The 25,831-nt window shown below is 43.6% G+C and overlaps 1 protein-coding gene across 1 annotated transcript in view; it reads left to right on the top strand.

The window, feature by feature from the left end:
• The first annotated feature begins 3,225 nt into the window (after positions 1-3,225).
• LOC114438877 (voltage-gated potassium channel subunit beta-2-like) overlaps positions 3,226-25,831 on the top strand; it is a 102,298-nt gene continuing 79,692 nt past the window's right edge. Inside the window, exons 1-7 of the mRNA XM_028410500.1 lie at positions 3,226-3,339; positions 4,368-4,708; positions 5,118-5,161; positions 11,907-11,944; positions 12,296-12,375; positions 17,595-17,639; positions 22,242-22,286. Coding sequence (XP_028266301.1) covers positions 3,289-3,339; positions 4,368-4,708; positions 5,118-5,161; positions 11,907-11,944; positions 12,296-12,375; positions 17,595-17,639; positions 22,242-22,286 — 644 coding nt within the window. The 5' untranslated portion in view covers positions 3,226-3,288. The remainder of the gene's footprint in view (positions 3,340-4,367; positions 4,709-5,117; positions 5,162-11,906; positions 11,945-12,295; positions 12,376-17,594; positions 17,640-22,241; positions 22,287-25,831) is intronic.

The raw sequence follows: 25,831 nt of genomic DNA, 5'->3' as shown, positions 1-25,831 counted from the left end.
CCACAGAGTAGTCTTCCCCATTACCTTCGATGACCCAGGAGGGCACTGGGTCGTTGCCGACAAACACTTTGCGACCAGCAAGAACAGTCACGTCAGCAGCTTGCATGGCATGAAGGCCCAGGAGGAGAGAATCATGAATGCGGCTAACAAAGACCAGCTAAGCTTTTGGCTGCCAATTCCCAAGATCACCTCCAATTCTCCTATGTCAGACATTTTGCTTCCAACTCCAGCATTTCGAAGTGAGATCTCAGTGAGAGGCTTCTGTGTTTCAATTGGGAGCATGTTATACACATCTTCAGATATCACAGCGGCTTCGGCACCAGTGTCGACAACAGCTATAACGGACAAACCATTCACAGTCATTTCAATCTGCAAACTGGGACGTTGTGCGTCCCAGCTGTGGGGGAAGAGATTGATTCTCAGTGGTTGGGGGTCTCTGAAAGCATCTGGGTTGCTTCGTAGGGTGAGGTCCTTATGGCGGTCTGGACTTGGTGACCTTGAACAGTCTCTCCTTAGGTGTCCCATTTCTCCACAGTGGAAACAAGCCATTCTCCTTGCTTGACTTGGGCTGGGTGACCGCATCCTCAAACTTTGTGAAGGCAGTGGCTGTGGTGGTCTCCTTCCATGGTCCTGTTGTGTCCTCTCGCCATACGTTGTGAGGTCCTTATGGCGGTCTGGACTCGGTGACCTTGAACAGTCTCTCCTTAGGTGTCCCATTTCTCCACAGTGGAAACAAGCCATTCTGCTTGCTTGACTTGGGCTGGGTGACCGCATCCTCAAACTTTGTGAAGGCAGTGGCTGTGGTGGTCTCCTTCCATGGTCCTGTTGTGTCCTCTCGCCATATGTTGTGGAACACTCCATGGAACCCACACTCCCACAGTCTCTAACCACAGGCTGCAATTGCTCCAACTTAAAATGCAGTTCCTCCACCCTGCCCATCAGGATTTTAAATTGGTCCTCTGTGACATATCTTGGGCTCTGCAAGCGTCGTGAGACAAGAGCGTGAGGAAGAGCTCATCAGGGCTAGTATCTCCTCCATCTGCTCAGGAGAGCCGTCTGGCTCTTCCTGCCCTTATCTCTGTTTCATGGCCCAGAGTTGCCCTGTAATTATGTTCATGGGCCTCAGCTTGCTTCTGTGCCTCGGCCAGCGAATGTGGATCATGGTTTATTACTTCGTAGGCTACTTTTTGGTTTCTCAGTCCTTTTAAGAAGGCGTCAGTAGCAAGCTGGTCCTGCAATAATAGGTCTGTTCCAGGATAAGCCAGACTCACCAGACGCCGTACCTCCTCGGCAAACTCTGCTGCAGACTCTTTTCCCTGACGCAGCTCTCCCAGCTTCCTGCGAACAGTTGTAGGTGGATCTTTTACTCCAAACCGCTGTGTAAGCTGTTCCTTGAGAATTGTATGATCTTCACAAATATGTTCAGGTAGGGAGCAGACATAGTGGATGGCAACCCCACAAAGGCACTCATGAAGTCTATCAATTCGCTCTGCACCAGTCCATCCATACTTGCGTGCTTGGCGCTCAAAGGGCAACAAAAATGAGTCCCAGTCCTCATGGTCATCATATGTGGCTAGTTTGACTTTGCAAGCTTCATTGGGTAATTGTCGCATCATGTTCTGTCTGTTTCCACTGTTGCCAGTGATGCCATATATGTTGTGTAAAGCCATGTGTGCTGGGGCAGGGCGTTGAGGCACCCGCTCTTCTCTGCGTCTCACTGCTGGACCATGCAGGCTTGGAATCTGAAAGGGGCCTGAGTTGTGTGATCTCTGTCGAATTACCTCCAACTCTGCTGCAAAAGGTGCGTCTGTTCGAGCACTAGGATGGTCTTTAGTGGTTTGGGATGATAACTGTGGGGGGACTGCACCAGCATGCTGGCCCACGTTGCTTGGCATAGCTCTAGTCGTTGATGTTTGCTCTGCTGTCATGTGCTGCAGGATTGGTGTCATAAGCTGTTGAAGTTGCTGAGTCTGGTGGTCCAACAGTGTTTTCAGCCAGGGTGGTGGCCCTGAATCTGTTCTTTACAATAATGTCCTTTAATCACAGTTTTTTACAGCGTCAAAGCCTTAACTTGACTTAACTCATTTTTTACAGTACACACTCCTTGGCCGCTTGCCAGCTCTGGTCGCACGGTTACTTGTCTACGTGCAGGAGGAAGAACCACTCTCAAGAGGATTATCTTGGTTTCACTCAATTTACTGAACGTTAGCAGCAAACACAGGTGAGTTACATGCACAGCCGAGCGCTCCAGCTCCAGGGCGGATAGACTTAATTCCGCACTGAAGGAGGCGAGCATCCATTAACAGGCTGTCATCAACACAGAACTTTTTCTCAACCGGACAGGAATTAGGTCTCTCCTACATAGTTCCGAGAGCAGTAATTAGCCATGAAATTATATAATAAAACATAAAAATACCTTCTGAGGGTTATTAAAGGTCAAAACAACAGAACAATGGCACAAGGGCACAACAATATCTTTACGGCTTGTTTGCATGCACTGCAAACTTGTGTAAACACTACATAAAATTAAACAAGATCAGCACTAAATGACTGAAATGTACTGTTGCTCCTAAACCAGACCTGCCATATATGATCAGATCTCACCTTCACAGCAGTGTCAATAACTTGCCTATTACTCAATGATCACAAAGTTTCTGAATGTTTAAATTTTTCTGTAAATACACATAACTTGTATGTTCATCTGAATACTAAAATGTTGTTCTCTTTGTTTGCTGTGTGAAATGAAGTTTAATATAATGTCATTGGGGACTGCTGGACCTCTGACACTTTCGCATTATAAAATCTGACACCCCTGTGTTACAGCCACATGTGCTAGTTAGTGGTGCAGTTTATGTAACCCACATTAGATTATAAGTAATCCAATGCGGAGACAGATCATCAAAATGCAAACCCAACTCCATAATGTTATGTTAAAGATATTCTTCTTTGTAGAAAAACATAGACATTGTGTCTAGAAAAAGACACAACTCTTCAACAACCACATGACAGGGCTTTAGATTGCGTTGTGTTGTAGCAGACACTTAAGTTTTAGTGCAGATGCTTGTTTTAGTTCTAATAAATAATTTATTTGCAAGATTATTTTTGCCTCTGCAGTGCAGTCAGGGTTGCTGATAGGGCTCTCTGTGTGCCATGTGACCAAGTAGGAGGGAGTAGAAAGCCATGGTAACTCCCACACCATCTACTTTCAAAGCAATTCAGAAAGGTCTCTGCCTGGCTTTACACTGGGTTAAACAAATACTGCTTTATCTGCCATCAGCATACTCCATCATGAGTAGTGTAGTCCAGAACCCTTACATCGGCCGAACACCAACCTCTCGGGTAAGTAGCCTAGTAAATGTGGGATGGAGGATGGATTGATAATAAGGTGAAAGGAATGATGTTGCATAAATATATTGCTGATGTCTTGACTACTCTAAGAGGTGTAGGTAGAAGAAGAAGACCTCGGTGGACCGAGATAGCTTGTCCTTGTTCTTCTCTTTCTCAGGACACAGCTGTTGTTATATTTAGCATTAGTGAAAGTGGCTAGATGAAATGTTCCATCATCATCAAGATGGAAAAGGAGAGTCATAAATTATTGATGGAATGGGAATTCTCTGGCATAGGCAATGCAGCTTTCAGGTTAGGGAAATGGAAAGAGCTCTGTGAGTTTGTGTGTGAGGAAAGTTACTTAAAATTTAAACTGATTACACACCATTATTTGTTTGTATTCACATGAGCAGGATTTGGAGTATGTTTGTTTTGTATTGCACACATACACCACATATGTGGGTACAATTGGATGCATGTGTAACCCCAGCACTGTGTGAAATAATGTCTGTTTGTTGTATGAAACTATAGATAGCATTAAATGAGTAACTAATATTTATCTTAAAACAATGCTTGAAAATGTATATATGGAAGGAGGATGAAAACAATGAAGGAATATTTCAACTAAATATTGTCAACACCTTTAACAATACATTATTAATAAGTAAAAACTTAGTAAAGAATGTTAATTAACTGTAATTATCTTATATGTACGTTACTTTTGCCAACAAATAATTATCATCATACACGCCACAATTCCACTATGTCCACCACGTATGTATGTCCAGATTTTGCACTGTTGGAAACAGCATTTTATGCGCATGTGGTAATGTTTAAATTTTGACAAATTATTCACATACAATATGTCAGTCACCTATAGATGATTCAGTGTTTCTGCTTCAATGCAGATAGCATAGACAGTGCTGGAGCCATTAAACACAGCTGTCTTTAGTCATGTGTGGTGTGTGTAAGTATTGATGTACCTGCTCACACTCCTGTTGGGCTTTGACATCAATTTCAGTTTTGTCATCAACTTGTAGATGCCAAAACCGGGGGGTGGTGGTGGGGTGCCACCAGTGAACCGAGACAACAGCGGGATGTATCGAAGCGGTAGCATCAGCAGTGGAAGCTGCGGGTCTGGGGGCAAGATACTGTCCCTGTCATCCATGAGTGAGAGTGTGCACAGTGGTCTGAGCTGCTTTGTGTCAGAGCAAGCACTAGAACAGGAAGAGAGGCAGCAGCGCAACCAGCAGTTAGCAGAGTTTCAGCGCCTGAAAGAAGTTCGTGCTGCTGCTCAGCTTAAAAACCTGGAAGATTTTCTAAGGATGAACCATGTTTCTTTAAGGGACACCATGTCCTATGTCACTGGCATGATTTACAGGTAAGATCACAGATAATTTATTGTAAATAATGAGCTAAAGGTGTTACTACTGCAATGAGGTTAAAGGCGACATAATTTCAGTTGTAAGCCATAGGTGGTGAATCACATCTAAATCACATACCTACATACTGTACATATCCTTAGCCCTAATCAAATAAATAGGTACATGCTTACCTGACAGGTAATTTAGTTAATTATTAGTTAGTTATTTATCCAACTTTTACTTTAACTAGCTTAAAACAAAAACAAAAAAAATCCTATAATATTATTATACATATGCATGCAAACAAAACAACATTGAACAAAAAGGCTTCACCATAGGGCAGCTAATAAAATTTTGTCTCTAACTGTATAAAGATGTTTTAAATTTAACTGCTCTCACTACCTTGTTTGTTTTGTTTTTCAACAGAAATCTGGGGAAGTCAGGTCTGAGGGTATCCTGCCTTGGATTAGGTAGGAGTGGAATAAACAGTCAAACTCGTTTATTATACATTAGGCAATTAATAACAGCAAAAAATTTCAATTGTTATTAAGTATGCATATAATTTTGTATCAGATTTCTTTATTTTCTGCAGCTGTCATAAACAGAATAATGTATGGCTTGGAAGCTTGCATAACTGTTTACATTATGTCAACTGAACTGTCTTGCACTATTACATCTTTTGCACTCTCACTGCATTGTGCCTTCATTTTGTGTTTGCATCATTGTAGGTACATTTTTGACACTTTATATTTATCTGAAGTTCTTAGTTGAGAGTAACGTAATTTCGATTCTCTGTATGTCCAGCACATATAGCAGATTTGACAATAAAGCTGACTTTGACTTTGACTTTGATAACATAACCATGTACCATTTATTGAAAATAAAATCACTACGGATGAAGCTTTTGTAATGTCATCCGTAGGTTTCTGTTTTGAGTCTCTGAGGGAGGGAGGCTCTGAGCTGTGTTGACATTCTGCCAAAACTTGACTTGTTTGTTTCTGCTGTACAGTTGGACATTTTAACATGGGAGTCTATTGGTTTGATTGACTCGCTTTTGGACCCACCCTGGCTGCAGTATGAACTGCAATTTTAACACACAAATAAAAAATGGAAGAAAGCATGTCAGTATTGGCTTGTGTGCTAAAAGAATACTGAAATTAGTTTGTTATTTCAATGATAATAATTATACACTGTAAGAATTATTTCTGTCTGTTTAAGTCATATTCTCAGTTCTCTGTAACAACATCTAATGATAACTGATAGTCTTGATGAGTATACAGACACTGTGACGTCATATATTCAGTACTGAATAGAATAGAATAGAATATACTTTATTAATCCCTTTGGGAAGGTCCCTCTGGGAAATTTGGGTACCAGCAGCAATACAACACCAACAGTCAGAGCGAGAGTTAAATAGAATAAAATAGAATAAAATGGAATATAGTGCAGTAAAAAAATAAAAGATAAGAGGAATTATTTACAAACATTGCACACCAGCATAGATGGTCATGTGATATAGTGCATTAAATGTAAAGGAATTATGTACAAAATTTGCACAGCAGCATAAATGGTAATGTAGTATAGTGCAGTAAATGTAAACAAACATTACACAGCAGCATAAATGGTACAGATGGATTATTGCACATATAAATTATTGCACATATAAATTATTGCACGTGTGTTGTATCAGGCGGGCTGTGCTCCTCCCTTCCTTCTCCCCCTCCTGCCAAAAGCAGAGATGTAAAGTTTGATGGATCAGGGGACAAAGGAGTCTCTGAGTCTGTTGGTCCTGCTCTTGGGAAGGAGCAGCCTGTGACTGTTCAGGCTCCTCTGAGCGCTGATGACAGTGTGCAGAGGATGACTGGCATCGTCGACAATAGCCAGGGGTTTTCTTAGTGTTCTCCTCTCTGCCACTGTCACCAGGGAGTCCAGCTTCATGCCGACCACAGAGCTGGCCCGCCTGATAAGTCTGTCCAGCCTGTTAGCACACCTTTTGTTTATGTTACCCCCCAGCAGACAACAGCATAAAAAAGTGTACTGGCCACCACAGACTGGTAGAACAGCCACAGGAGTTTCCTGCAGATGTTGAAGGCTCCCAGTCTTCGCAGGAAGTACAGACGGCTCTGGCCCTTCTTGTACAGGTGATCTGTACAGCACGTCCAGTCCAGCTTGTTGTCCAGCCACAACCCGAGGTACTTGTAGTTGCCTACAATCTCCACTTCGTCGTCCCTGATGGTCACTGGACGTGGCTGTGGGCTGGACTTCCTGAAGTCGATAACCAGCTCCTTAGTCTTTGCGGTGTTAAGCTGGAGATGGTTCCCCTGACTCCAGGTGACAAAGTCGCTGACTACACTTCTGTACTCATCCTCTCCATCATCCCTGATACACCCCACAATGGCTGTGTCATCTGCAAACTTCAGGATGTGACACAGTTCTGAGTTGTAGCAGAAGTCTGAGGTGTAAAGGGTGAAGAGGAGAGGGGGCAGCACCGTCCCCTGCGGAGCTCCGGTGCTGCTGATGACAGTGTCTGATGTGGTGTCCTTTAGTCTGACGTACTGCGGTCTCTCCGTGAGGTAGTCAGCAATCCAGGACACCAAGTAGTGGTCCACTGACATCTCCCTCAGTTTGTCCAGTAGCAGCAGGGGCTGGATGGAGGCATTTGAGAAGTCCAAGAAAAGAATCCTCACTATGCCCCTCCCTTTGTCCAGATGTGCTTGAACATGGTGTAGGAGGTAGAGAATGGTGTCCTACACACCCACACCTGCCCGGTAGGCAAACTGTAGGGGGTCCTGAGCCTGATGCACTTGGGGCTTGAGGAGGTGCCACCGGTCTGTAGTTGTAGGGCAGTTTCAACACAGGATGTTTTCCACAGGGTAGGCACTCTCCCCAGACTGAGACTGAGGTTGAAGACATGCTGGAGTGGTTCCCCCAGTTCAGCAGCGCAGGTCCTCAGCAGATGAGAAGGCACCCTGTCGGGGCCTGCTGCTTTCCTTGGGTGGAGCCTCCTCAGTTCTCTCCTCACCTGGTCTGCTGTACAGGGGGTGGAGTCAGGGGGGTCATACACTGCAGTGAGGAGGGGGGGACAGTAGGCTGGTCAAAGCGGCTAAAGAAGTTGTTCAGCCTGTTTGCTTCCTCCACTGTCCCCCCTGCTGTTGTGGCCTTTGATCTGTAGCCTGTGATGGTGTTGACACCATCCCAGACCTCCTTCATGCGTTTCTCACTCAGTTTCTTCTCCACCTTCCTCCTGTAGTTGTCCTTTGCTTCTTTCAGGCATTGTTTCACCTCCCGCTGTGCTGATTGAATAGCCTCTCTGTCTCTGTTCATGAAGGCCACCTTCTTCCTGTTGAGGGCAGCTTTAACATCTTGTGTTACCCAAGGTTTGTTATTTGGGTAACAGCGGACAGACTTGTTTGGGGAAACTACATCCAGGCAGAAGTTAAGGTAGTCTGTGAGACAGTGAGTGTGCTCCTCTATGTCCTCGCCATGTGTTTTCAGCAGTACATCCCAGTCGGTGGTGTCAAACCAGTCCCTCAGAGCATCCTCTGCTTCAGGTAACCACTTCCTTATTAAACAAGTGGTTTTGGACATCCTTTTGACCAGGGGGTGTACTGTGGCTGCAGGTGGACCAGGTTATGGTCAGACTTTCCAAGTGTGGGGAGAGGGTGGCTCTGTAGGCGTCCTTCACGTTGGTGTACAGCAGGTCTATTGTTCTGTTCTGCCTTGTGGGACAGTCTACAGCCTGGTAGAAGGAGGTCAAGGTGGAGTCCAGGGACGCATGGTTAAAGTCCCCAGATATGACCATAAACACCTCGGGGTGCTTTGTCTGCAGCTTTGCTGTTACTCTGTGCATCTTCTCACAGGCAGCTGATGCGTCCGCGCTTGGTGGGACGTAAACACAGAGCACGATCACGTGACTTAGCACCCTCGGCAAGTAATATGGCCTAACAGTTCCAAGTCCTGGCCACACAGTACCTTTTTCACCGAGACGTGTCCTGGGCAACACCAATGCTCGTTCACATATATGATGAGCCCCCACCTCTGCTCTTCCCACAAGCGTTCGTGTCTCTGTCGGCTCTCACAGCAGTAAAGCCCGGTAGATCCACGTTAGCATTCGGTATCACATCAGTGACCCACGTCTCGGTAAAGATGTATAAGCTGCACTCACGGTAACTCCGTTGATTGTTCAGCGCAGACAGCTCATCCATCTTATTCGGTAGCGAGTTGACGTTCCCCATTATTACCGAGGGGATCGCTGGCTTAAAACGTCTATGCGCAGCCGCTGTACTTCCTCCTCAGCTCTGCCGGGACGTTGTACTTCATTCCTACGTTAGTCCTCAGTGCAAAAAGTTCTTCTCTTGAATAAACAAGACGACTGTCGCATGGTGGTGCCATATTAGAAATAAAATATATCCACAGGATATGTAAAATAAGTAAAGAAAAACGTTTAAAGAAAGTAAGAAACACTTGGGTGCGTAGGAGACACTGGTAAGGCAGCCGTCTCCTACAGCGCCGGAAGTTAAAACTGTGAGGACAGTATTGTGCCAACACGCACCAGGGTGAGTTATAACAATGACAAACCCTGGTTCACAGCTAAACTCAGACAGCTGAGGCTAGAGAAGGAGGCTGCTTTCAGAAGAGACAGCTACAAACAGGCCAAGTACATGAGGTAAGAAGCACCATCACAATGAACACCGGGGCTCCCCAAGGATGTGTGCTGAGCCCCCTCCTCTTCACTCTGCTGACCCATGACTGCACGCCAACACACAACACCAACATCTTTGTGAAGTTTGCGGACGACACAACTGTGGTGGGTCTCTACTAACTACAGAAATGAGGTGCACCTTCTGGCCGAGTGGTGTAGAGACCACAACCTCTCCCTGAATGTGGAGAAGACAAAGGAGAGGGTTGTGGACTACAGGAGAGCACACAGTCAGCACACCCCTCTGACCATCAACGGTGCTGCTGTGGAGCAGGTGAGCAGCACCAAGTTCCTGGGTGTGCACATCACTGAAGACCTCTCCTGGACTAACAACACTGCATCACTGACCAAGAAGGCACAGCAGCTCCTCTACTTCCTCCGCAAGCTCAAAAAAGCCAGAGCCCCTCTCTCCATCCTGTGCACCTTCTACAGAGGGGCTGTTGAGAGCATCCTGTCCAGCTGCATCACTGTGTGGTACGGAGCCTGCACCACTACCTGCAGGAAGACGCTTCATCGCATAGTGAGAGCAGCTGAGAGGATCATCGGCATCCCTCTCCCCTCCCTCCAAGACCTCTATGACAGCTTTCTCACCCGAAAGGCCCTCCGCATCACAGGAGACCCCACCCACCCTTCACACCGCTTCTTCAGTCTGCTGCCATCAGGAAAGAGACTGCGCAGCCTCCGGGCCAGGACCAGCAGACTGAGGGACAGATTCATCCACCAGGCTGTCAGGAAGCTGAACTCTCTACTTGCTGTGCCCCACTTTCTCCCCCTTCCCTCTACAAAAGAACCCTGACCTTGACCTTGACACCCCCCCCCCGCTTCCCCAAGATAGGAACTCTGCGTACAAGCCACTTTACCAAAAAAAGGAACTCTGTGCACCAGCCACTTTACCCTGTGCATTCTCTTGCACCTTAGTCAGTCTCATATAAGCTGCTATAAGTTAAACCATTCCTGGTTATGCCAACTGCACTGTCTTGCACTATACATCTTTTGCACTCTCACTACATTGTGCCTTCATTTTGTGCCTTGTATTTTGTGTGTGCCTAATTGTAGGTACATTTTTTTACACTTTATATTATCTCAAATTTTTAGTTATATGTTGCGGAGTGAAGAGTTCAATTGCAATTGCAATTTCGTTTCTCTGTATGTCCAGCACATATAGCAGATTTGACAATAAAGCTGACTTTGACTTGACTTTGACTAAATCACTGTTCTCTGAGAAAATCCAGCAGCAGTTCTCAGCTGACGACCTGCAATTATCCAACAGTCTGAATGAGTTCTACTGCCACTTTGATGGACTATCAGCCAGCCCTGACACCTCTACACACCCCATCAACATGGACATCCACATCAAAGTCCTCCTTGCACCCCTCCTTTTCCCCCTGAGCTACGGCCCTCTCAATCCTGGCGGAGGATGTTAACAGGCTGTTCAGAAGACTGAACCCCCGCAAGGCTCCTGGACCAGATGGTGTTTCCCCCTACTACCTAAAACACTGTACAGCCGAGCTGACTCCAGTGTTCACAGACATTTTTAACACCTCTCTGGAGTCATGCCACGTGCCAGCCTGCTTCAAATCCTCCACCATAGTTCCAGTTTCCAAGAAGCCAAGATCACTGGTCTTAATGAATACAGACCTGTGGCACTGACGTCTGTAGTCATGAAGTCTTTTGAGCGCCTGGCATTGTCTCACCTAAAGACCATCACGGCCCCCCCCCCCCCCCCCCCCCCCGGACCCACTGAAGTTTGCCTACAGAGCCAAAATCCTCACCTGAGGAGGTGAGGATGGAAGCATCACAGTGTGGTACACTGGGGCCACGGCCAGGGACAAGTACAGACTGCAGCGTGTTGTGCGCTCTGCCGAAAAGGTGATCGGCTGCAGCCTGCCATCTCTCCAAGACCTGTACGTCTCCAGGACGTGCAGGTCGGATCACAGCTGACCCTTCTCACCCTGGACATGGACTCTTTGAGCCACTCATTTCAGGCAAGAGGTTACGGTCCATTCAGACCAGAACCTCATGCCACAAGAACAGCTTCTTCCCCTCTGCTGTTGGACTGGTGAACTGTAATTAATACACTGCTCTGCACTGTCACTTCACAAGGACACTTTAGTATAGTCACTGCACACGATGACTATCTGCACTACTTGCACTCTAGTACCACCTCACCGATCCATGTGGTACCTATTACACTGTTACACTCTTTTATATCAGGGTCTATGTTTGCAATTACAACCACCACTCATGCTCTGTTCTGTTCGTTGTATGTCTGTAATGTCAAGTCAATTTATAGCTTTAGTCTTAGTTACATTATTTACCTTGTTTACTTGACCTCATTTTATATTATTTACCTTATTTTTATCTTAGTTTTATCCTATTTCATGTTAATTATTATATGTTTTATGTATGCACCAATCACTAAGGCAAATTCCTAGTAATGCGAATCCTCTTCACTTACATGGCAATAAACACGATTCTGATTCTGATTCTAATGAAATCATTTTATTTTTGTGCAGGCACGTGGGTTACATTTGGAGGCCAGATCACAGATGAGGTAAGACGGAATGCTGTTTAGCAATAAGAGAATACACCAAACTGAGTTCTACCTTGATCAAGTTACCTGGATTAAAAGACCAGACCTGCTATAATATCATGGTCTTTTATATCTTTTATATTTTATCATCAAATACCTTGCAAAATGACAGTTTACATCATAAATGTTCTGAATTATGATAATGCTGCAACAAGTGTAACGTTTATTTAAAACATTTAAATTGATTAGTGTATTCCTACCTGGGGTTGGATATTTGGTTTGCAAGATACAGATAACTACTATTACTTACCTCAAAAACATGCGCACCCATCTGCATGTTCACCTTTACCATCACACATGTTCTTGTTGAAGGTGGCAGAGGAGTTGGTGACTCTTGCATATGAGAATGGGATCAATCTGTTTGACACAGCTGAAGTGTATAATGCTGGAAAGTAAGTATTGTTCTATTTAAAGTTGCATGTCGTTGATATTTACATAAAAGCAAGACTTTATACACTATGTATCTGTATGTAAAGAGAAACATATTAGAAGTTACAACTACACAAATCAATATAACACTAAGATGATTCCCCTGTTCTAGGGGGGCATCAAAAACAGATGTCATGTCACCTATGTGATGTACTGAGCTCTGGGTGGTAAAAGAATAAAATCTCAAATACAAGTGGCTGAAATGAGTTAGCCAACAGTCTGAATGAGTTCTACTGCCGCTTTGATGGACTATCAGCCAGCCCTGACACCTCTCCACACCCCAAGAAGGCAAGGATCACTGGACTTAATGACTACAGACCTGTGGCACTGACATCTGTAGTCATGAAGTCTTTTGAGCGCCTAGCACTAGCACTATCTCACCTCAAGACCATCACAGCCCCCCTTCTGGACCCTCTGCAGTTGCCTACAGAGCCAACAGATCTGTGGATCATGCTGGCAACCTTCACTACATCCTGCAGCATCTGGACTCCCCAAGAATCTATGCTAGGATCCTGTTTGTGGACTTCAGCTCTGCCTTCAACACAATCCATCCAGCTCTCCTCCAAGACAAGCTGTCCCTGCTGCATGTGCCTGACTTCATCTGCCGGTGGATCACTGACTTCCCGACAGACAGGAGACAGCATGTGAGGCTGGGGAAGAATGCCTAGGACACAAGGACCATCAGCACCGGTACCCCCCAAGGCTGTGTACTTTCCCCTCTGCTCTTCTCCCTGTACACCAACAGCTGCACTTCCGGTCACCAGTCTGTCAAACTGATTAAGTATTCTGACGACACCACCCTCATTGGACTCATCTCAGACGGGGACGAGTCTGCCTACAGGAGGGACAAACAGGAGGGACAAACACCAAACCCTGGATCACCCCCAAAGAAAACAGAAACCATTCAGGAAAAAGGACTAGGCTACATTAAAAATAAAACAATACATAATCAAAGCCAAAATGAAATACAAAAACAAACTGAAACAGGAGTTTAGCAACATGAAACTAAAACAAGCATTTCAGATTCAAGATAATACATCTTTCACCCCCCAGCCTGACTGACAAAATGACAAATGACACAGGCATCAAATGCCTTGCACGAGCCATAACAAACAGTCCTGATCACCTACTGAAGTGGTTCTTCACTTCCATCTGGCCATAGAGAGCCCTGGACTGGGAAACATTTTTGTCTCCTCAGCCATCACCACAATAAGCAATCTCCTGTGACAGTCGCCCAGTTACATTGTTTTACATTACATTTGTTATGCTGTCTGGTTTGCCAGCCTGTCTATTGTATGTGTTTTGTGTATATGGGAAATGGTGTGGCCACATGCACATTTTGCTGTACTGTGCGTGATCGTGGATGGGTTGTAAATGTTGTGGGGCAGTGCCTCTGGACTGACAGACTGGGGTGCTGGTCTCTTTTTTTAAGAAGAGGATCACACTCAGCCTCCACAAGAAAGTCTATGCCAGGGTACTGGAGAGGAGAATTTGGCCTATAGTTGAATCTCAGATCCATCGTCCTGGCCTAGAGTGTTTATGGTAGTTCAGTCCACATGTGTTCTGTGGATTTGAAGAAGGTGTTCAACTGTGTCCCTTTTGGCATCCTGTGAGGGGTGCTCTGGGAGTATGAGGGCAAAGGCCCTCAGATTGCTGGCAGTAAGTCAGACCTTTTACCGTTGCATGTTGGTGATTTATGGACTGAATTTCTATTCAGTCTACTACTACTACTACTAGTAGTAGTAGTTTGATGTACGTATTCAAACGTAAAATGACTTTTGGTTGCATTGTTTAAAAAATATTCTGTCATTACGTTCCGTTTCTGTTTCTCTAAATAGAACATTGATGGAACAATCTGGACATTTTCTATTGAATGTTTTATCGCGTCCTTTGTAGTCAGCAGGGGCTGATGGCTGCGTTCAATCACTTAAAATGTGATTCAATGTGTGAGTAATCCAAGTATTCAGAATACGTTACTCAGACTGAGAAATGTAACGGAATACATTACAAATTACGTTTTGGGCATGTAATCTGTATTCAGTAACTGAATACATTATTATATGTTTATTATATATTATTATATTATATGTGACCTGTCAAACCATATGAATTTATACGTAGCAAAATACCCATTAACAACGGCATAGCGAACTCGCTTGTCTAATACATGTAAACACGAGCACATGGCTACTTAATATGCAGACTACGTCATCGTCATGATGGATAGTGGATCGACTCACGTTATTGATACGTCAGGTAGTAAGCTCCATGCAGCTGATCCGAAGATGACTAAACAGGGATTTCTGAGGAGGAAATCATCCAGCATGTGAGCATAGAGGGAACTCTAGCTTCTTTAGCAGGATCTGGCATAAGGCTTTGACGCGAGATTGAAGATGCAGGTACTAAAGCAAATGAGACGAACGGTGAAATATATATATATTAAATCCCACTTAATGCCGAAAAGATTCCATTGCAACAGGCGAATGGAGGAATCCAAATGGGTCAGAGAAGTCGGCTCCCAGGCCCATGAATAGATAAGTTTAAAGCGCTATCCGCTTGCATAAAGAGGGGACAAATGTTCGGCGTAATCAGACTAATTGCTGAAATGGGCCGGAGCGAGGAGCGGACAGATCGAATAATGCCATTCTGCAGGAGTATTGCGTGTGGCTATGCCGATGGGGCTTGTACGAGAAGACGAGAGCGGAGGTTATATACGGTAGCCCTTCTAGTTCTTTCTGTTCAGAGACTATTGAGTTTTCATATCGTGCTGATTAGATTTTTTTTTTTAATTTATACCTGTGAAACTGAGAGGAAATAAAACAGACATGAACCAGAGAGTTGACAAACGTGAAATGAGGATTTGAAAACCATACTGCGCACTGACCTTGGGTGCGTATCCTTGTAGGCGCTACAGATGAGGAGAGGTGACAGCCATTCAAAATATAACGGCCTTGTATATCCGTGGCAGATTGAGAAAAGGTTAAATGCTGAATCCCATGGCGGTAGGCTGAAGCACAGAGGGACACGGAGCAGTGAGCCCGCGAGTGCTACATGCATTGCCGAGATCATTTGGGACCCCGGCGAACATGGCCAAATTCGGAGTCCAGTCCACAGACCAGGCTAGTAGCCGAATAGTGAGAATAAGCGCTGCTTACTGGAAGTGATATTGATAGAATATGTTTTCCGGCTATTTGAGATGGGGGTCTCCGGTAAAGAGCTAGATAGTGCATTCTTGGCGTCTCTCCGGGAAAACTGAGCACATACATCCTGAAAGACGCTGAAAGACTAGAAACTGCCCGATGGATCAGATCGCTGACAGCCGGGGATCTGCAGATGAGGACGGCTGAGAATTTAGCTAGATGCCACAGATTTATGACGCTGAGGAGATTGCGGGATGAGGTTTACTAAAATATTGTCCCTGCCTGCAGAATTAATGTCATATGTTAGCGGATTGCGAAATGAAGGGCCTACCTATAGGAGGGGCAGGCCCAGCAGACGCCAGAGTGTAGCAGGAAGATGGTGGAGGAGAACGGAAGATCAGCGGCTGAGATCAAGTGGCTGGATCGGCAGGGACCGCAGGAGCAGGAGATGTGGACTCTACGACTGCCTTCAGGTGGAGGTCGACTGATTGAAGAAACAAAGACTGGCACTGGCAGTGTTTGATTGAGCGTGTCGAGGGAATAAGTGGAGTAGCGGCAGCGGGAGAGTAAGCGTTCCTTCGTTTAGCCCTGGGAGCAGAGGAGGCTGACTTCTCGCTCCTTTTACCGGCCTCGGGAGCCGCTGCCGGCGCGGGTGCAGGGGAGACGGAATTTGGATCTGATGTTGGATTAAGTAAATTCAGGAGGAGGAATAATGCCAGTTGATTGCAGCGTAGAGCAGCGCAGAATCGTTGCCGGGTTCGATCAGAAGACAGCTGGAGAAGAGACGAAGACTTTTAAATTTCGTGCTAAGCTGTGATTGGTCAGGAGAGGGATGGAAAGCAACAGCTGATTGGTGAGGGAGGTGCTTTCTATTAAGCACCTGACTAAGAGAGCGGAAGAGAGGGGGAGCAGAGGAGTGAGGGATAGAGGGAGAAAGATTAGGAAGCGGATAGGGATAAATGGTGAATGATGGGAAATAGAGTCTTCCTGATTGAACTTACGCTGAGAGCTACATTAGTAGTCTACTACTCGGTGCAGTGAGGGACAAGAGGGTATCCGGTTTGGAGACCACAAGATTTTATCTCTGCTTTTTACAGATGATGTTGTCCTGTTGGCTTCATCAAACTAGGGCCTCTAGCACTGGGATGGAGTGTGACACGGCTGGGATGAGAATCAGCACCTTCAAGTCTGAGGCGATGGTTCGCGGTGTCTCTCATCTGGCCTGGGAATACCTCAGGATTCCCCCAGAAGAGCTCTAAGAAGTGTCCAGTGAGAGGGAAGTCTAGGTGACTGCAGCCTGGCCCCCATATAAGTAGTTTGAAGATGGATGGGTGGATATTTTGATTAACACCTCATGACTTCTGTTCTAGTTGGACTGTGGGGGGATGGGGGACTGAAACTGTTTCTGAGGGATTATTAAACGTGTATAGACACATCACTGCTGCTTCTGGAGAACTCCTATGACAGCAACTCTGCCTCTTGGCCTCGACCCTGGGTTGTCAGGTTGGTATAATAAACTTGGCCACATTACTAGAAATAAGAGCTGCACCACCCTGGGTGGGATGGATGCCCTCTCTCCTAATCAGACTAGATTTTCCCCAGAGTTTTCTGGACACCACTGTGACAGCCAACAAAGAAGCAAGGACATGCGGCTAAACATGTCATCACTGGTCAGATTTGGAAGGGGACCAGAGAATGCTACGGACTTCCACATGGTTTTTGCAAAGTTACACATCAACTCCGGTTGGGTGTCATTAACGCCAACTATACTATACTACTATACTATATTAACGCTAATCTCTCACCAGCAGCCTTAAATTACCTTCTGTGTCTCCCACTCTGGCCCAAATCATTAAACATACTATCCATTTTATAATGATAAAATGTTGCTTGACAATTAGCTTCTCTTTAGGTTTCATAGCAGAAATGATAACTTGGTATGGTAAAAACAATGTCTTTTTTTAATGTATTAACAATAATTCTGGGGTTATTTTTGTTTATTATAAATTAAACCTGTCCCCCCTGCTTGTCTCCCTTCTCAGAGCTGAAGTTGTCTTGGGAAGTATCATGAAGAAGAAAGGATGGAGGTAGAGTTATTTTTCATTTTATTGTGGTTTTTAAGTGTTTCTGGTATATTTAGGTTAAACTGCTATGTAGTCATAGTTTATCAGAAAGGATGGCAGACAGGCAGACACATAAAATGAGTAGGGAAATTCAGATTATGAGTCACTGAAACCAAGTAAGGTTTCAGATTAGGCAACCTTGTGGTTAGTAAATTTAGAAATAGAGTGGTTAACAGGTAAGTAGGCTAATAGCTAGTGGCTAGGCTTTTTAATTTTAGTTACAAGATTAGCCATATACAAAAATGTGACTCAAAGAGCAAACATAAAAAGACATAGACGCAGCCAAATAATCATTGCAGAATACATACATCTCATTCAATAAATGAGATGTATGTACCAAAAATGACTTACATAGATAAAAACATATACATGCATTTTGGTCAAAAAAATGTATTTGGGCTATTCATATTTATCTACATTTTTATACAAAGTTTGGGGTCAGTTGGAAATGTCTTTATTTAGAAAAAAAACTGTTTTTTTTTCAATGAAGATAACATTAAAGTAATCTGTTACGTCCCCAGCTCTCTAGGGGTTGAGGAAGGACGTAAACATAAGAATAAAGATAAAATAAAGCAATGGAAGGCCAAACTCAAATGTCTATTTCTTTACTGTTGGTTTAAACTACAAACAAAGCACACAGGTTTTCAACAAACCTGACAACCATTAAATAAAACGAGAACAATAATTCGAAAAATAAAATACAAGCAGGAACCCTGCTGGGGAATAGCGAAACAACGAGGAATAAATAGAAATCAAAAGTCACTATTACTACTACTACAGTAGAATCAAACAAACAACTGAAAACTACTCTAAGAGTGAAAAAAAAACACTAGACAACAAATAACTAAAACCTACTCGAGGAGTGAAAAACAAACAGATCAAATAATGAAATTAAGTCTACTCAGTCAGAGCAAAACTCTCTCACACACACAGGAGGAACAGCACCGACAACGACAGGAAAACCAAATTTTCATACACTACACACAGTCGTTGTAAGTTGTAGTCACAGAGAAAAATCTCTCTCAAAACACAAGGACGCTACAATATAATTTGTAGCGCGGGGAAGAACTGAAGCCACACAGGTGTGCACCATGCACCACTCAGTCGGCGCGGGCCTTTTACGTCGTCTCTGTCTTGACGAGACGAATTCCCATTGGTGCGGGCACTTTCAAGAGCCACTCCTGAAGAAGCTCCGGGGGGTGTGGCAATCTATATATCGAGTCCGTCCCATTCACAGAATAGCCTCCCACACACACACACAGACTCAGGGAGAACGTCACTCTCTCTCCTACGGACCTCGGGGGCCGTAACAAATCAGACATACAATCCAGACATTGTTAATGTGGTAAATTACTATTCTAGTTAGAAAAGGCTGATTTTAAATGGAATATATTCAAAGGTATACAGCCTGTATATACGATAACACCCAGTGAATGGTAAGTTTTGGACATTTTGTTTATTTGCGTGTTTTTATCACAGTTTTTTTGTTGTTATCCTGTGTTTCCTTACGTTAATTGTATCCGGTACCCATCACTTAATTCTAGGGAGAAGGTCGCAGATACAGGGGGTGTGCCCGGGTATCTCTGTTTTTATACCCATGCCTTCTGTTGCCTTGAGGATAGAAATATGGATCTAGTCCTCTTTTTTGTTTCAAAGGTGAGCTGGATTAGGCAAGAAACATCTGACATTTCAAGGCATGTGGCCAACGACTTAATATTTTCATGTTATTAGCATGACCTATGTATCTGTTTTAGTGGCTGCCTCGGTTAGCATCAGGCTACAGTGGAAACAGTTTTGGATGCTGAAGAAAATATGTTGAAAATATCAACTGTCATAAAATGTTCCCCACCTGTGGAACATTTCTGTCATAGTTACATCATGTTGGTGATTATGTCAATATCTTGAAATGAGGATGATAGTGATACAGCTAAACTAACATTAAGATTAGAACCTGGACAAATTGTTGTTTGAAGGGAGTATTTACTGTATATCCAGGCTAAATAAGTAAAAAACTATGTAACAGACTTCTACAGTCTGCTACATCACATGATTTACTTTTACAGGGCATTGTTCCTCTTTGTATACATATACATATTTAATGTTTATCTATATGTAAGCTCTCCTACATTGGAGATCCCACTGAAGCTGTTAAGATATTCAAAGACATTTTAGTGCAGGTGGAAAATCACTGTCTTTACCATAGATCTTGAGTGCAAACGACAGGGAGAGGGCAGTCCTCCTTTCTATAACTCATGTTGAGTGGGCTTCCCCTTTGATATGCACATTGAATGGTAAATATCAACTTAAAACCACTTATAACTTAAAATAGGTAAGTAAGGTCATAAAGGTGTAGTGAACTGCCAATCATTTTTAGAAGGTATAGGGTAGGTAAGGTACTACCTTTAACAGTGTTGGGGAGTAACGAATTACACTGACGTTACATAATTAGAATTCAACAAATTGTAACTATATTCTGTTATAGTTACAGTCTAAAGAGATGGTAATCAGAATACAGTTACATTGTTAAAATCAGTGGATTACACGACTGTACTTTCACATGTTTTTTCACTCTGCTGGATGAAACAAGTCACCTAAAAATCACTGTCTTCTTGCAACAAAGATCTTGTTTATGGCATATACATGTGTATGATGGTGTGAGAGCTCTTACCATCGAAACAACATCTTTGATCAAAGCTAAAGTTTTTTGGTTCATGTCGGCAAACTAGACAGAAGGCTGCACGCTGCAGGTGACAGAGAGGACAGTGCAGCCGGACTGATGGGGGTCAGAGTCTGAGGATGAAGCGCTGTGTGCTTAATGCTCCTCAGTCATGATGCTGGTACACTGTTAGCATCACTTGAACAAGTGAACTAGTCAGCTGTTAGCTGCTAGCTACCTCCGTCCAAAACCAATTCGATTAACATTTAAGTAGGAACGTGTCTCTTGCAGTCAGGTAGTTTTATAGTAAAATGAGTCTGTTTTATGTACGTATTCAACTATTTCTTTGTGTGTAAAATGACTTTAGGTTACGTTGTTTAAAAAATATATTATTCTGACATCATTACGTTCTTTTTCTGTTTCTCTAAATAGAATAATAACACTGAATGCAGTCAGCTGGAACAATCTAGACATTTTCTATTGAATGTTTTATAGCGTCCTTTGTAGTAAGCAGGGGCTGATTGTTGCACTCTATCGCTTAAAATGCTATTCAGTAAGTAATCCAAGTATTCAGAATACATTACTCAGATTGAGTAATATAACAGAATACATTATAAATTACAATTTAGGGCATGTCATCTATATTCTGTAACTGAATATTATTCAGTGTAGTATTCTTCCCAACACTGACCTTTAACTACAACCCAAAAGTAACACAAAATTATGTGCATGTGCTTTATTAAGCCTTTATTTTCTACAAACCTCCTGTGAATCACAAATGTACTGGATTATTCTTGATACAGTTTGGCCCTGGTACAGAGTACTTAATGCACTTTTGTGGGTTCACTAATGATCTTAACTATTGAGAAATGGCTCGTAAAAAACTGCCATCAGAAACTAAAACAAAAGTGTAAACACCAACAACTTGATTAAGGGCCCTTTAGCTAGCAAAGGACAATGGACTACTGCTGCAATAATCGAAACTAGAGATCAAATTAGCTATAGTGACACATCCATCCATCTTCCACCTATCCCAGCTAGCTTTGGGTGAGAGGTGGGGTACACACTGGATGCGTCACCAGTCCATCGCAGGGCAACACAGAGACAGCAACCATTCACACTCACACTCACACTCACACCTACAGGCAGTTTAGAGTGACCAATTAACCTAGCCGGAGTACCCGGAGAGAATACGTAAATAAATAAAGAAATGAATACATATAAATAAATAAATAGCCCAAATATTTTTATTTACCAAAATGTGTATATATATATATATATATAATACTAATATTATAGAATTTTATTAAATACATGTATATATAATACATACAGACATTATATATGTCTGTATTTATTTATTAACTTATTTATGCTTAAGTTATTTTTGGTCCTCCAAAAATGTCTGCGTCGCTATATTACTCAATGAGAGGGCTTTGACTTAATCCGTTGGTGACAAATATGTTTTGTCAGTGAATACATATTAGCTGCCTGACCAAAGTAACACACAACAATATTAGTTGGATGCCTTTAAACATTAATTTCAGCACATTTTAATAAGCTATTGCAATGTAACATTTATTTACCCTAATGTTGGTGGGAGAGATAGTCTTCTCCAGCACACCCTGAAGATTCTCAATTAGCTCAATTAAGGTCTGACTGTATGGTAGCCAAACCATGTGTATAAAAGATTTCTTATGCCTCCCTGAACCAGCCATTTACAATTGGAGCCATTGGCATTTTAATTTTTCAAGAATTAAATCAATGGAAAAACCTTCACTGTATTTGGGTACTCAGGTAGCCCTTCACTTAAATCTGGGTGGAGACTCTCTTGTATATCCCACCACCATGATGGTAAGAAAGACACTCCCAGTGTTTTATTTAGTTTTTATGTATCTTCTCACATGCAGACGTTCCAGTTTAGTCATCACCACAAAAATCTTCTGGGGCGGAAAGTATGTATATTTTGTCATTCCTCTCATTTTTCGCTGCCTTACTTTCATAGAGAATAATAAAAAATCTTCCTTCACACTTTGAAGATGGATAAAGCTAAAAAAAAAGTTGTTTTTTAAAATGGTCTCACAAGGAGTGTCATCAGGACACAAACAATGACAATAAAATAAATAATCAATAAAAGGGATAAGGGAGCTAATGTGTGTGTGTGTGTGCATGCTGCTTGCACTCCTTTAACTCCACCTGCCATATTTCCAGCCCCAGCATAACTTTGCCATCAAAGGACAACACATGGGCAGGTTCAACCGTGTAAGGTTGAATGTAAGTGTCATCAACCATAAAAAAGGCCTCTATAAGTGGCCACCCGAGCCAAGTCGTTTCCTGTCATTGTTGACACTACATACCTACAAGGTCTTTATGTGGTAGAAGGTCACTATCTACATAAGATAAGATAAGATAAGATAAGATAAGATAAGATAAGATAAGATAAGATAAGATAAGATAAGATAAGATAAGATGATGAAGATATGATGTCACCTCCTTGTTCACCTGCATCCCTACATCAGAAGCCACAGATATGGTAAGGACGTGCCTCACACAAGACAGCACACTCAAGGAGAGAACCAACCTAACGCCTGACCACATCTGTGACCTGCTGGACCTCTGCCTGACCACCACTTATTTCCAGTACAATGGGAACTTTTACAGACAGAAGCACGGCTGTGCGATGGGATCACCTGTGTCTCCTATTGTGGCCAACCTCTACATGGAAGAAGTGGAGAGAAGAGCCCTGAGTTCCTTTCCGGGAACCACCCCCACCCACTGGTTTAGATATGTGGATGACACCTGGGTCAAAACGAAGTGGAACGGTTCACAGAACACATCAACGCAGTGGATAACAACATCAAGTTCACTCGCGAGGACACCAAGGACAACAATCTGGCCTTCTTGGACTGCACAGTACATATTGAGGAGGACAGGAGCCTCAATGTTGAAGTGCACAGGAAACCCACACACACGGACCAGTACCTGTTGTTTGATTCACACCACCCACTGGAACACAAACTGGGAGTCATCAGGACCCTGCAGCACAGAGCACAAACTGTACCAACCAGCTCAGAGGGGAAGAAGAAGGAGCAACACCACATCAGGAAGGCCCTGCAAACATGTGGCTACCCGAAGTGGGCACTCATCAAAGCCACAAAAAACAAGACCCCCCAACAACAAGAAGAAGGACAACACCAGGCGGAGAAAAAACATCTCCATTCCATATGTGTCAGGAGTATCAGAGAAACTCCGCAGGATCTTCAACAACCATGACATCCCGGTCCATTTCAAACCTATGACAACACTGAGACAGAGACTGGTTCACCCGAAGGATAAGATTCCCAGGGAGAAACACAGCAATGTGATATATGCAGTCCAGTGCAGTGAGGAATGCTCTGATCTGTATATTGGAGAAACTAAACAACCACTCCACAGAAGAATGGCTCAGCACAGGAGAGCCACCTCCTCAGGACAAGACTCAGCTGTTCACCTCCACCTCAAAGACAAAGGACACTCCTTTGAGGACAACAATGTTCACATTTTAGACAGGGAGGAAAGGTGGTATGAAAGAGGAGTCAAGGAAGCCATCTACGTTAAGCTGGAAAAACCTTCCCTTAACAGAGGTGGTGGCCTCAGACATCATCTTTCTACCACATACAATGCAGTGATTCCATCCATTCCCAGGAAGTTTGCACATACTCACAGTAAGAACAAAGGGCTGTCAACCAGTCCCCTCTGGCAGTTTCATAATCGTTAGCCAGTCGTTAGACACACCTGGCCCAGTCAGCCAGAACATCACAGGTAAGTATGGAAACATTTAGTGCTATTGTTTTTAAGTTTTTTTAAGTTTTACCCAGACCCACCCACATAGGTCTGTAACCACATATAAACCATGTTTCCCCACCAACAGTTAGAACTGATGAAGCTGCTTGGATGAGCAGTGAAACGTCTTCTAGAAAACTCTACAAGTCCAGACGCCTTGCTTCAATCATCTCTACGCAAGATAAGATAAGATAAAACTTTATTAATCCCAAAGGAAATTCTTGTGTGAGAGGTATCAAGTTACATTAAATGTAGTTAAGTACAGAGTATAAGAGTGTAAGTGTCACTATAATCCAAAATAAGACAGTACACAGTATGAGCACAATATTTGATATATGGATACAAATATGGAGATATAAGGTGCTAAGTAAACATAAATATAGACAAGTGGAGGGAATGACAGTGATGCCTGACATGATTATCTAGTGCTTCTCCCTACAGAAAGGGGAGGAGTTATACAGTCTGATGGCCACTGGCAGGAAGGACCTCCTTTGGCGTTCTGTGCTGCTCCTCGGTAGTCTCACTCTACCGCTGAATGTGCTCCTGTAAGACAGCAGTGTGTCATGCAGGGGGTGAGACGTGTTGTTACGAATACTGAGGAGTTTCCTCAGTATCCTCCTCTCTGTCACCTCCACCACAGACTCCAGCTCCACTCCCAGCACAGAGCCAGCCTTCCTAATGAGCTTGTTGAGTCTGTTGGTGTCGGCCGTCTTCATCCTGCTGCCCCAGCACACTACAGTGTAGAAGATGACACTGGAGACCACCGAGTGGTAAAACATTTGCAGCATGGTCTGGCAGACGTTAAAGGATTTGAGTCTCCTCAGTAGATACAGGCGACTCTGTCCCTTCCTGTATATTGCCTCTGCGTTTGTGGACCAGTCCAGTTTGTGGCCAATGTGGACACCCAGGTATTTGTAGCTGTCCACAATGTCCACGTTGGTACCCATGATGCTGACCAGGTTTGGGAGTGTCTGGTGCTTCCTGAAGTCCACCACCAGCTCTTTTGTCTTTGTGACAATGGAGGCATATGGCCTATTGCTTACACCCTGACATGTCTTGGACTCCATCCATAATGATGTGGGCAGCTCATGTACAGTGCTTCAAATGGTCCTAACAGTTGTATTGGCCATAATTTTCAAAACTTCTTTCTGAATTTCTGGACTCGTGTACTGGTTTGTAGGCTTAATGGACCATCGGTTCAGCACATCATCATCCCCAGTTTTCTCATGAATTAGCTGAAAAAGGATACCCTGAATACTTTAATGGCCATGTAAAGCTAGACCCTGGCGAGCAAGAAAGTAGATTAAATTACTTTGTGCAAGCATGCTCTTGCCTCACTATGCTGCTGCTCTCATGCTGCGGATAGCTGAGTTTGATTATGTCTGTGTTGGTATGTGTATGTTGTGACAGCTACTTCGTGTGTTTGACTCTGTTGGTGATTGGCACATTTTTCTATTGCTTTTTCCCCATTTTTAAAACCTGTAACCACAAAAGCATAATCCATGCATTTTGCAAGTTTGTGTTTTAAAGGCTTCCATTGTCATGGTTTATGGTGGAGAGTGGACACAATTACAGGGAGCAGAGCAGTTTTAAATCTTTAAAGTCTTTATTCTGTTCCAGGGGGGCAATAACCAAAAATATGACAAAGGGTCACACGTAGCGTGGCAAAAAACTCAAT

The sequence above is a fragment of the Parambassis ranga genome, chromosome 7 (genome assembly GCF_900634625.1).
Source record: "Parambassis ranga chromosome 7, fParRan2.1, whole genome shotgun sequence".
Lineage (NCBI taxonomy): Eukaryota > Metazoa > Chordata > Actinopteri > Ambassidae > Parambassis > Parambassis ranga.
This window is presented reverse-complemented; position numbering and strand designations above follow the sequence as displayed.